The sequence below is a fragment of the Schistocerca cancellata genome, chromosome 9 (assembly GCF_023864275.1).
Source record: "Schistocerca cancellata isolate TAMUIC-IGC-003103 chromosome 9, iqSchCanc2.1, whole genome shotgun sequence".
Lineage (NCBI taxonomy): Eukaryota > Metazoa > Arthropoda > Insecta > Orthoptera > Acrididae > Schistocerca > Schistocerca cancellata.
In genome coordinates this window covers 347,511,241-347,524,151 of record NC_064634.1, presented here as the reverse complement: position 1 = coordinate 347,524,151, position 12,911 = coordinate 347,511,241, and the positions used below count along the sequence as shown (strand labels likewise).

At 40.9% G+C, this 12,911-nt stretch overlaps 1 protein-coding gene across 1 annotated transcript in view; it reads left to right on the top strand.

Moving 5' to 3' along the window:
• LOC126101405 (protein still life, isoform SIF type 1-like) overlaps positions 1-12,911 on the top strand; it is a 276,203-nt gene that overhangs the window by 243,723 nt on the left and 19,569 nt on the right. Inside the window, exon 10 of the mRNA XM_049912068.1 lies at positions 7,612-7,845. Coding sequence (XP_049768025.1) covers positions 7,612-7,845 — 234 coding nt within the window. The remainder of the gene's footprint in view (positions 1-7,611; positions 7,846-12,911) is intronic.

Here is a 12,911-nt window from a genome sequence, read left to right as displayed (position 1 = left end):
TATGTGAGTCTCACGGGAAGCGTGCAAGGGATAAGTCCCTGCTGTCGTGCTATTCATCTGTGTCCGCGGTAGCTCAGATGGATAGAACCTCTGCCAAGTAAGCAGGAGATCCCGGGTTTTAGTCCCGGTCGGGGCACACATTTTCAGCTGTCCCCATCGAGGTGTATCAATAACACCTGTCGGTAGCTGATGGTTTCAATTAATTATCATGAATTGGAAATAGCGTCATGCAAGGCAGTGACTTCGAGGAAGAGTTCACGATGGAGACCTGCGAGTTTGGAGCTCGAGGACGGATTGCAGGATCCCAGCAAGGCTGTGAGCTCGAGGAAATGTTACAGAAGAATTATAGCGAGACAGTGAGTTCGAAGATGTGTTGGAGACGAAGTGAGCGAGGCGGTGAGTTAGTGGATGGGTTGACGATTGAGTCCAAAGAGGCGGTGAGCTCCAGGGCGCGTTTAATACGAAGTCCAACGAAGAACTGGAATCTCATTGACTGTAATAGAATTATCTTCAGTGATGAGTCTGAAATGAGTCCTGATGACCAGAGAAGACTTGTATGGAGACGCCCCAAACAGCGGTGGGGTACCACCCTGACTGCCACCTTCCATACAGGCCTACAACCAGGTGTGATGGTCCGGGAGGCCATTTCTTTAGATAGCAGGACCCCTTTGCTTGTCAACCGCGGCACTCTTGCAGCACAGTCGTATGTCGATGATTACACTGTCGGCTGCATGAGTATTCGATGGAATTTAACGAATTTATGAAGGAAAAATGAGAGCAAGAACGAAAACTAGAACACCCAAAATGGACTGTAGACTTAGCATATTAAGTGGACTTGACTGCACACTGCTCACAGTACGACAGAGAATGAATGTCGTGTGACTAGGGTCTCCCATTGGGTAAACCGTTAGCCTGGTGCAAGTCTTTCGATTTGACGCCACTCTGGCAACTTGCGCGTCGATTGAGATGAAATGGTGATGATTAGGACAACACAACGACCAGTCCCTGAGTGGAGAAAGTCTCCGACCCAGCTGGGAATCGACCCCGGGTCCTTAGGATTGACATTCTGTCGTTCTGACTTCTCAGCTACCGGGGACGTACACTACGACACTACAAGGTGAGAAAAGACTTATTTCTGGTTTGATGGGGATGCATTTGGAAAGAAAATTATACTATGGAAGGGACAAATGCCGACAAAAACACCGTCCAATCCTCTAAGCTCACTGAGACTGAAGAAAATGTGAGTATTGAAGAATTCATTGTCACAGGGAAAATTATAAGGATATTTTTGTGAAAGTTTTGTGCGTGAGTCTATGGAACTGATGATCTGCAATGTGATTACCATTTAAAATACAAATTCTTTTACGTTAAAATGTCCAGGAGCTCTACGTTATTTGTCTTGGGAAGAGTTCCTACATCTCTATAATAACGTCGCAAACGTTATAAAATATTTCGATCGACATAAGTGTATGAAAGGCTTCTTTCGGTTATAAAACGAAGTCTGGTTATGTGACAATCTGAGTGTGAAAATCGTTGAAATTGTTTGTGTCTGTCAAAATTTCCGATACATTGTGCCAGATAAAAATTATGTCATCAGCACATCAGATATAATTAAATATTGAAATTTCGTTTTGTTTATGATGTATGTTGTTGATCTTCCTCATCCTGACACAATGACGGTGTGGCATAGCGGTGGGGCAAGTGTGCAGCCAAGCGACGGAGACACACACACATACAAGAATACTTCTCAGATGCTGAATTCCTGACAGTTTTCGTCTAACTCCAGGAACAGTCTCCAGAGGCTCAGGCCGGGTGGTGCGGCCGAGCAGTTCCTTGGATGCTTTGTAGTCGGTGGGACCCACAGCAAGAGCGTTTGTGTGCCTGCTGGTCACCTGTGGCAGTTCATGCTTGTGGTTTCGCCTCTCGGTTTTTTCCACATTAACACAGATCATGATAGAGCCAATGACTGAATCCACAGTAAAGATGCGACCTTCACCGACTGGGAGAAGAACCGCGACAGGAGAGCGTCCCTAATTTCAGGTCTCTCGTAACACAAGAAGTGAACGGGAGTAGGTCATTTTATCTGGGCCCAGTGTGCAAGATTGTGCTAAAAATACTAGTAAATTTCCTCAACAGTAAATACAACGGTGACTTTGACCAAACTTATATTTACTGAGCTTTATTTAACATTTTTATCGATCACCTGTTGATCAGTAGTTCGGGATGATTATTTATCTGTAAATCGCTATAAAATATTTATGATGTACTCTTTAGAATTTCATTATCTGGCTGCAGATCAGTCTCAGTAAATACATAGCACTTCTGTTTTCGTATTTAATCCTACCGTGTTGCAAATAAAAATGTGAAGACGAAGGGCTCTCTCTCTCTCCAACACTTGTAGGTGGAGCTCAGCAGTGGCTAGGATATCTGTATACTAATTTCCTTCTGGCACTTTGCATCACACTATGGTTGTGAATGTGTACCTCTAAGCCAGTTTACAAGTGTGAATGTAATTTTCTCTTTCAGAAAAAATAACAAATTAAAAGTTATCATTGTCTATGTGAAAAGGAAGAGTTTATAAATATAACAGGCTCATAACTACTGAACCACAGCAACTGAGGGCAGTCAGCTTATTGTCTATGACTTCCGAGAAAAGTCTGCAATTTTCTTTTTTGCCAGCTTCCCTTTTGAGAATGTAGAAATACTGCTACATCCCAAGATTATGGATTGCTGGACAACAAACACACTTGTGAATCTGTCCCCACAGTTACTCACTACTACGGATATGTTGCATTCCCACCAGAACCGTCACAAACATAGCTGCCACTAGAACAGCTAGTACAGCTCACGCTGCAACCAGCTGCATCAGTACACAACGTCCTTTACCTAGTCGATTACTTATTTCGAACATCTATATACTTCATTTTTCACTGCAGACACCATGATGCCCAAACTATTTGTTATAGTCATCGCTAGCATTCATTCAACACTACTTTTACAGTTTTTGCCAGACACACTTTTGCAAAGTCATTCATTATCTTCCAGACTGTGACAACACACAACATGTGCGCACATAAGATGTCATAGCATACTACTTGATGTATGAGATTCGGAAATGTCCAGTGATGGTCAGTTTTGGAATTATAGAAGTGTTTGTGCCACACACACACACATAGCCACCTCTCATGCTCACAGCCACATATACAATTGCTTCTGATACAACCTCTTCTATATCAGTACCACCACAGTCTCACAACCATTATGTACAAAATCAGTACAACCATTGCTATTTTCTCATATCATTTCCCTCCCTTCATCATTGCAGCCTCTACCATTACAACAACCACCAAGAGCACTAACAAAACCACTGATATTATTACCAATACCATCACCTATGTCACCACCACCACCACTACCACCAACACCACCATCACCAAAGCCACAACCATAACCACCTCGACCAACATGTCAACCTGTTTATTCTAAAAGACTTCATTTTTGTACTCATGTATTATTCCCATTTCATTTTGACACTGCTATGATGTCCATCACCATTTAATTGCTGTGGTAGTTCTTCATTCCTGAACAAGACAGTTAATTTATTCGCATACAATTCTTGTTGCCTCTATCTTTTTAACAATCTACCATGTACCATAAACACTGCAAAATGCATTACTACCTCCACATCACATCCACCAACAAAACCATTAACAGCAGTACCAGAAACAGTCCTTTATCACTGTGGTGTTTATTTCAGTTGCATCTCACAAATACAATCATTTCCATATCAGCAGCACTACCTCATCATCCTCATCTGTTCTTCACCTTTGAGCCATAAATTGTAATTGCTCTCCATAGTACTAAACAACAACCAGGAACACCAACGCTAACACTTTTTGTTCTGCTAGCATCATTAATACCAGCATTTCCTCTGCCATTGACAGCACCATTAGCACCACCACAAACACTACCAAAATGTTCAACTTACAGGGTATTACTCTCTATAAAATTGTAACACTTCCAGCTGTCCTCCATTTCATTCCATCAGTGCACAGTTCTTCTCTAGGGCAGTTCAACAAGTCACTTCCACACAGCTATGCCTCACAGGCACCACTCAGTAATTCTTCACTGCACGTGTCAAAAACTTCATTTGCAACCAGGTTTCATATGCATACTCACCAGTATCCATCAACTTGTCGGTCATCCCATGAGTGGTTAGTATTAGGAACAGCACATGGCAACTACTGTGTGCAGTGGGTGCTATCATTACTGGAAGTATCAACGACACCAAAAGTTCAACTGATATTACCAGAACCATAAGGCCATCACTAGCACTACCACAACAGTCAACATTTTACTAAGCAGAAGAGTCCAATATTTTCATCTATCTTCCATTTAACAGTACCAGTCCACTGAAAGTGGAACACACCATTACCACTCAGTGCTTCACCTCTGCTGTCATCCCAAAACCTAACTCATTCTTCATTGTAGCTACCACATACATCATTCCCAACCATGCCTCACGTTCACCCTCACCAGTAACACTAAACTCATCACCTTCTCATTGTGAAAATTGCATAAGAATAGTCTAACATTTTTTCTGTCCTCCATTTACCTTCACCAATGGACAATCCTTCATTACAAAAGAGGAACATATCTCTTGCACCAATATTTCTCAAAGGAGAATACCAATTCATTCTTCACTAGAAATGTCACATGTGTTGTTCCTGAAAAGGACTCACAATGGTTCACATCAGCAGAACAACACCATGCCATGAAAATGGAGTGGGCATACCTCACACTGTGTGCCATCATCAGAAGTGGCAGGTACTAACTGTCAGGGTCACTACTACTACTTGTAGAATCAGTTACTTCAGTACTTCCTTTATTAATACCAGCACCTGTCCTGTCACTAGAACACTATCACCACTATTGGTATCATTGACAAAAAGTACTTCCACTATTTCTACCAGCACCATCACCCCTGGCACTAGCACTATTCCAAACATTAACATATTACTGAACAGAACAATCCAGTATTTTCTAATGGGTGTAAATGCAGATATTTCTATTGGTGACTGAGTATGGTGTACTGAACAACATTACACCTGTATTTACGTCATCTGCAGACTAATAATTATAGCTATAAAAAGTTTTGTGCTTTTAGGTTGGATGGCACCTCCAAGTACATGTGGCAAGAGCAAGCCATTAATGCTTATATTCGCCTGGGCAGGAGGGCATGTGTTTAAGTATGAACATATGAGCAAAAAGTGTTTAGTTTATGCTGACAGTTGTAGTCCACTTAGTGGTGCAGTTACGACTGTGTAGAAATCATCAGATCATAAAACATGTAATGTGCTCATGGGCAGACTGTTTGGTACAGGGGGAAAACAACCAGCACACTGATATGTGTACATATTTAGGTAACATATATAGAAATATCTGCACTTACATCTGTTACACCCTGCATATTTGCCAGTTCTTTATTAAGACAATGATACCAATTTGTAGGCCTCCATGGTCATTTTGGGTTTTAGGCCATGTAATTAGGTAATACTAAAAACAAAATTAGTTATTTCTACTGTTATGTAACGATACATCCTAATACCCAAAATGCTTTTATTCAAGCAGTGAAACATATCTATCTTGCCCTTTCCCAAAAAAAAAAAAAAAAGAAAAGAAAACAATCCTTTCACCACAGTCGCCATCCCAAATACCAACTTTTTCGCAGTTGGAATGTCCATATACACAATTCACAATCAAGCCATACCTCCATACCTAACAGTGACACCAACATGTCACCCTGGAAATTTGGCTGGTGTGTATTGTCCTATGATCGACTGGTGGAGCAGATAGTTATACTGTAAATATTGAGAAAATTACCTATTTCACCATTCATACCACCACTGTCAGCCCTATCACTAGCACAGTATCACTAGTACCAGTATCATTAAGAACTTCAACACTTCTACCATTACTTACCAGCAGTAACAGCCCTGATACTAGGACTACCACATCTGCCAAAATTTTACTCATCAGAGCCGTCTCCCTACATCCTTATTCATTCCATTCATCAGTACCAAAGCGTAATTTTTTATTCAGGTAGCTAAATATGGTCCTACCCAAACCCAAGTCTTTTACCATCACAAGTACTAAATTATTCTTAAATGGAACTGCCTATGATGGTTCCCAACCAGTTCTCATACGCACTCCAACCAGTAACACTAATCACTAACATCTCAACCTATAAAATGGGAGAACATCCATCAGCCATTACTAGCACATTATCACAACTACTAGCCATATCAACTTTTACAACATTCCCACCATAACTTCCAGTAAAATCAACCCTAACACTAGGACTAACTCATCTAACAACATATTACTGACCAGCACCGATCCCTACATCCTTGTGCATTTCTTTTGTCAGTACCAGAGTGTAATTCTTCATTTAGTTAGCGAAACATGACTCTCCCCTCCCCCCCCCCCCCCCTCTTATGCTACCCTTTTACCGTTACAAATACCGAATTAGTCTTCACTCAAACTGCTACATACATGATTCATAACTAATACTTATGTGCATCCCTAACCTAGAAACTGGAAGAATATGCATCAGCCCTGTCATTAACTCGTGATCACTACTACCAGAAGCATCAAATGCTCTAAGACTTCCACCGTTAATTCCAGCTAAATCAACTCTGACACTAGGACTGCCTCATCCACCAACATATTACTGACCAGAACCGTGCTGTACATCCTTGTGCATTTCATTCGTCAAAACCAGAGTGTAATTCAGAGTGTAAGTCCCAACTGGGACTTTTTACCATTAAAAGTGCCAAATTAGTCGTCAATCAAACTGCTACATACATGATTCAGAACTATTTCTTATGTCCACTTGAACCAATAACACTAAAACAGAAACTGGAAGAATATCCATGAGCCTTGTCATTAGCATATGATCACTACTACCAGTAGTATCAAATGCTCCAACACTTCCAAAAACACTTTCAGCAAAACCGATCTTGACACTAGTCCCACCACATCCTCCAAAACATAACTGACTGTAACAGTCTGCTATTCCCTTGTACCAGCTCTAGAGCACAGTTCTTCATCCAGTTATCGAAATATGGGTCGCCTCTCGCCTTCAACCATTCGCAATTCCAAGTACCAACTTGCTCTTCACTGGGATGGCCACATTAATCTTTCTCAACCAACCCTCACTTATGTTTCCACTAACGCAGGATCTGTATCACTAGTAGTATCAACACATCAAAGACTTCCACCACAACTACCAGGAAAAATCATCCTCGACTGCAGGGATACTACATTCACTCACTCATTACCCACCAGAACTACTATTTCCTTGTATCATCCAATTATCATTACCAGAGCACATGATCCTTCCTCCACCGTTAACATATTACCATCCAAATCACCAACTTATCTTCACTGCAACCTCCTCATGCTTGATCCCGAACCTAGCTCATAAGCACTCCCACCAACGCCGCCTCCACACCGGCCTAGAACCTGGAAGACCACCCACCGACCCGTGGGCCATCGCGCCAGGCCTAGGACCGGCAGGTACTAGCTGTGGGCTGTGGCGGTGTTCAGGTGCGCCTCGTGCCTGGGCGAGTCCGCGCGCGCCCAGTGGTTCCGCCACTCGGACGGCTGGCGCGCCGGGTCGTCCACCCTGGGCTCTGGGTCGGCCTCGCAGGCGCCGAGCATCGGGGGCGGCGGGGGCGGCCACAGGCGCTCGCCGTGGGACTCGCTGCCTTCGCTGCGCCACGAGGGCTCGCTCGGTGACAGCGGCTACAAGTCCAACCGCGCTGACTCCTTCGAGCAGAGGTAAAGACCCGATCGCTGGCTCCAGAGAGGGACCCAGCCCCCCTGGTACTGGTGAGACCCTGTGCCTGCTACACGTTGCTTTGCTGCTCGGATGTGGAGCCTCAAGATGTAGATCTAACGGCGCACCTCAGGCGTAGGCCTAACCTAACTGCAAGACGATACTGACCGTTTCATGCATGTGAAGCACCAGAAAAAAAAAATTGCCGCACGTAATTCTGACCGCTGCCTTCGCGGGATAGGCCAAAATTGTGACGTCCGGAAACGAGACGTTCTGAGAGGCTACCAGAAAAAAAAAGATAGTTACGCTGTGCATGTGAGCTGCACGATGAGATAGATGAACACAGACAAGACGAGCATGGTATATATGTAGACTGCACGACGAACACAACACCAGACACGGAGAGGAAAGCATGATTTGTGTTGCACGAACGACTTGTCGCCGTTGGTGTGCTGAGGCTGAGCATGCTGCACTGCATCTAAACGACTCCGGATCACCTTTCTAAATTCTGGATGCGACCAAAATTGGCTTTAAAAGACGTCTCCAAATTTGCGGCGCCGGGGAAATGAATGAATGATCGACGTTTAACTCACCACTGCATCAACACTGCGGCTGATATTTGGAAGCTTAAAACGTTAATGCTTGCTTGCTTCATGTTAATACTAATAACATGAGTAAATTTGACCACTAACGTATCTTCTTCACATGGACTCTTAATAAATCTAATACTAATAAATGTACTTTCAGTTTTATTTTTATGTATTACTAACTGAAATTTTGCTTTCTCTAAGGTTACAAGTATCTTGTGAAATGTCTTTTCATATCGAACATTCTCATGAAAAATAAATTCCATGTAATTATGTATGTGTTGGGTGCCCATCATTTCTTGAAATAAATAATTGATAAAGGGCAATTTCTGCCTTAATCTGATACAGAATTAAGGTATAAAAGAGGCAGATTCCAAAGCGACAGGTTCCTTCCTAGATGAATGCTGTAATGTTTTCCATCTTCAGGGAAAATAGAAACGAAGAGAAATTGAGTTAAAGAAGTGGAGTCTAATGCTATAGTCAACGATTTCTCGAATAAGACATCTTGCAAATGTTTGGTTGTGAAAATTTGTGTGGTTCACCGCTAACCTGGAGTATGCAGTCGTATTTCTATGCATTAAAAGTGTTATTACCTTGGTAATTTCTATATTAACGTTTTACATATTTACATTCAAAATGGAAGAAATAGCAGCTGATAGTAACGAATATGTGAAAATAATATTTCTTAATTGGCTTGATCTTACACAGATCACTCGACCAGAGACTGGAATTAACCTTTTCCTTTGGTTGTAGGTGGAGGGGGGAGGAGAGAAAGGGACAGATGACAGGCCCACTAGTAAAAGTATCACTAGAGAGAAAAGGAATAGGTAAACAGTCTCTATTCATAATTAGTATGTAAAAATAGAAAAGTATACATTTTCAGTTAGTTCTTGTCGTCAGGAGGTACCAAGAGAGTGATATAGCTGGCTGATAAATATTAGAGGTTCGTGAACAGCAACCTGCATTTCATAAGTTGCGGGAAAAGCTTAAAGAACCACCGACCTAAGAAACTAACGCACCCAAACATAAGCTTTGTTAGCTAACACCATTTTTCATCAAAATTGGACACTGCAGGTACTGTAACGATAAGGTTGGTGCCAAATGTCGGAATTTCCGAGGATACTCATAGCTTGAGGTCTATGGCGGTAGCTGAGAAACAACCATGAAATGGTCTAACTGTAAGGTTATGGCATGGGCCGTCTTCAGAGAATTCATGTGTTGGCTATAGCCGGAATGGGTACAGCTGCGTGTCTCTTTTCCATAGCATGTCCTATGGGAAAGCCATTACTTCAACAGAAGCCTTCCCGCCTATGATCTTTGAGAGTTTACAGTTCATCGTAGCTACACGACTGAACTTTTCCTACAAAACTTCAGCTTACTCTAAAGGAAAAAGGCACAGATAACTTTAAGTGAGGCAGTAGAAATCAGGTGTATTGCCAAGTATTTGATCAGTGAAGTGTGTTGCAGGAAATGCAATTAGTGCCTACACAAGTCTTGTCAGTATGAGGCGAATCTTTAATCCTGACCAAGTCAGTCGTAATTTTTATTAATTTTTCTTATCATTTCGAGATCTAAAATGTTATTTTTAAAATTATGAATCTTATCTGACCTGACATTAATTTAAAGAGCTTAAAACATTCAGCCGCCTTTTTTTTAAAAAAAGTATATTTAACAAGTTCCTATTGCCATAACAAGACACACAAAGAACGTTCAACTTTTTTTATTAGTACAAAAATTGGCAGCGGTCTGTAATATGTTTGGATTGGACATATGTTCCACGTAAATGCAGCTCCATTTTTAACGTTCAGCAATTTTATTTGCCTTGGTGAAGCATCGATATCCTGATGCAACTGTTTTATTATACAAAGCTATTTTTCATGTAAAATTGTTGAACCCTGAAGATGGAGCTTCCACTCTGTTACTTGAAAAATGGTTTGAACTCCGTAATACTTACTAACCATTGGATTTGATATGCCACTGCTTTCCTCTGATCTTTCCACTGATTCAACTAACAATTTTCTAGTGGACTACGAATCGTGGTGAAATTTCGCAGAGAATTTTGTGCCCGACGAAACTTCAGTGGAAGTTTCCATTGTCAGAATTACGAACATTTGTTATTTACTCCTTGTTCGTGGGTAATGGTGGGTAGTTTGTCCTTTATAGGACAGGTTTCTAAAAGATCAAAAAAGGGGAAAACCCCTGGCCTCCTCCGAATGAATCAGAGGAAGGAAAAGCAATACACAAGGTGGTTGTCCGAAAGATATAATAATTAACTTCAAATTGTCATAAGAACACCAGTGAAAAAAAATTCATAATTACTGTGAAAATGTAAATTAAAGGAGTTGAGTCCTTGCATGGTGCTCTCGAGGTCCATGCCCAATCACGAGAGCTTGGCTTCCTAATTCACAGCTGCAGTGCTTATCGATGCCGTATACGAGTATATCAGCTATCATTTTCTTGAAAATTCTTGGGACATTACAAGCTCATCAAAGACTGAGTTAGTTTCTTGTCGGCCGTCGACGCCGGCGCCCTGGTTGCTGCAGCTGTGCTCCCAAGTGTTTCTTGACATGGATTCGATCCCTCGTGACCGACTGGCACGACCGCCACATATTCATCATTCTGTAATTATTCTGTGTCATCTGATAATGATGTACCTTTAAGCTTCCGAAATCGGTCGTACAACAAAAAAGACAAACTGCTTACAACCAAAGTGAATTTTTCTACCGTTAGTAGTGAACACAAAGTCACATCGATGTATCGGAAATATCGATTATAAAAATAATTTCGATATTTGTGCATTGCCGTACTATTGATATATCGATAAATTTTCGCAATACATTAGAATTTCAAAACTGTATTCTCTGAATAACTTGACTGAGGATTAAAAATAAATAATCACTGTTTTTACATGTTCTATCAAGTGAACTTGACAATTGTTTTCATGAGTCAATAAATGCATAATATCCAGTATTAATCTTGACCATCAGCTTAAAAGCTGCTCTTCTGCAGAAATTTGACAGAAGGTATAAGGATACATTTACTTGCTGTGTCTATGTTTTTAGATCCATTGTACAAAAATATACATTTCGTGGGCCCCTCACTAAGAGGTCTCAACGCTACTAAATTAACTTGTTTATGACGCTGTCAAAATAGGTTTCATCATCAGATTTGGAGTCTGCAATGGACACAATAACAGATGCTTCAGGTTCATAGATTCCTAGGACCGACATTAAACAGAGGTACTGTAGAATTTTTTTTAAGTGTTGAGGTTTTCATTTCCAAATACTATTTTGTATGTAGAAAAACTTTTTCCTCTCTTGCATAGACATTAAAACAGGTTTTCGTGTAAATACCCAACTCTATAAATTCTATTGAAAGTTTCCTTTAAAAGCAGTAAAAAATTAAAATGGTTTCTACCGCTTAAATAAACTTTTTGCTAAACTCTTGTGTGTAGCTCGTCTGTGACATATCTCTGACACAACTAAGCTAAATAGCAACAACTTATTTCAAATTATTCTTCTATATACAGGGTGAGCAACAGGTCTTACAACATTGGGAAATTGTTCAGGGATATCTGCCGAATATTTTGGTATAAGGCTTTTGGTATATGGACTCTGGGCTCGTTACAGGGTAATTGTATTTTATTTTATTTCTTACCCATCCCTGTTTATCTTTTTATTTATATTGCAGTTAAAATATATGCACAACAGTGCAAACATTGACGGTATACACCGTGTGCCTTCGTTGGAAACAAACTTGCTCTGTCTCGACTTTCTTTTCTTGCGGCAGCGTTAGCTGCAAATTAGTTCAAAGCACTATTGAACGGTTTACTGATCACGCGTAGGTCGATATGCTCCTCGTGTGTAGTTTCACTGACAGCAGTGGTGTGGCGGGGAAACAACTTTTTACTAGGGCGCGGACGTCAACCAGATCACAGTACTTTTGCTTCGGACGGTTTTTACATTACTTTGCCTTGTGTGATTCGTTTTGGTAAGTGGGTATGTGAAATTTTCACTTTTTCGAAGGTATTGTCACTATAACAAAGGTAATTGCGGTAAAATGCCGAATAAATCATAATTATAGCATTATCCTATAGCTAACCAACGGAGGCTACGAGCTTCTTGTAACAACATATTCAGAAAATATCACTGAACAACTTCCGAAATATTGTCGTTGGACCTCTGGTTTACCGTGTATATCAAAAATCGTATACCGAAAACGTCGATATTGAGTCTGTAATACATCGTCAGAATATATGTCTTTCAGACCAATTACCGAAAAATCGATATATATGAAAATTTTGCCACTTGTAAATATGAAGGTCTAAAGGCCTACCGTATTTTCCAAGAAAAAAATTAGCAAGTGAGCGTTTGGTTTGAGGGTGATGTGAATTTTGATTGGTTCATTATTTGTTGTATTATTTCCGTTACCGTCGGAGGTGTATGTTAGAGGCGATCCTTTATCTTAAAAACATTTACTAA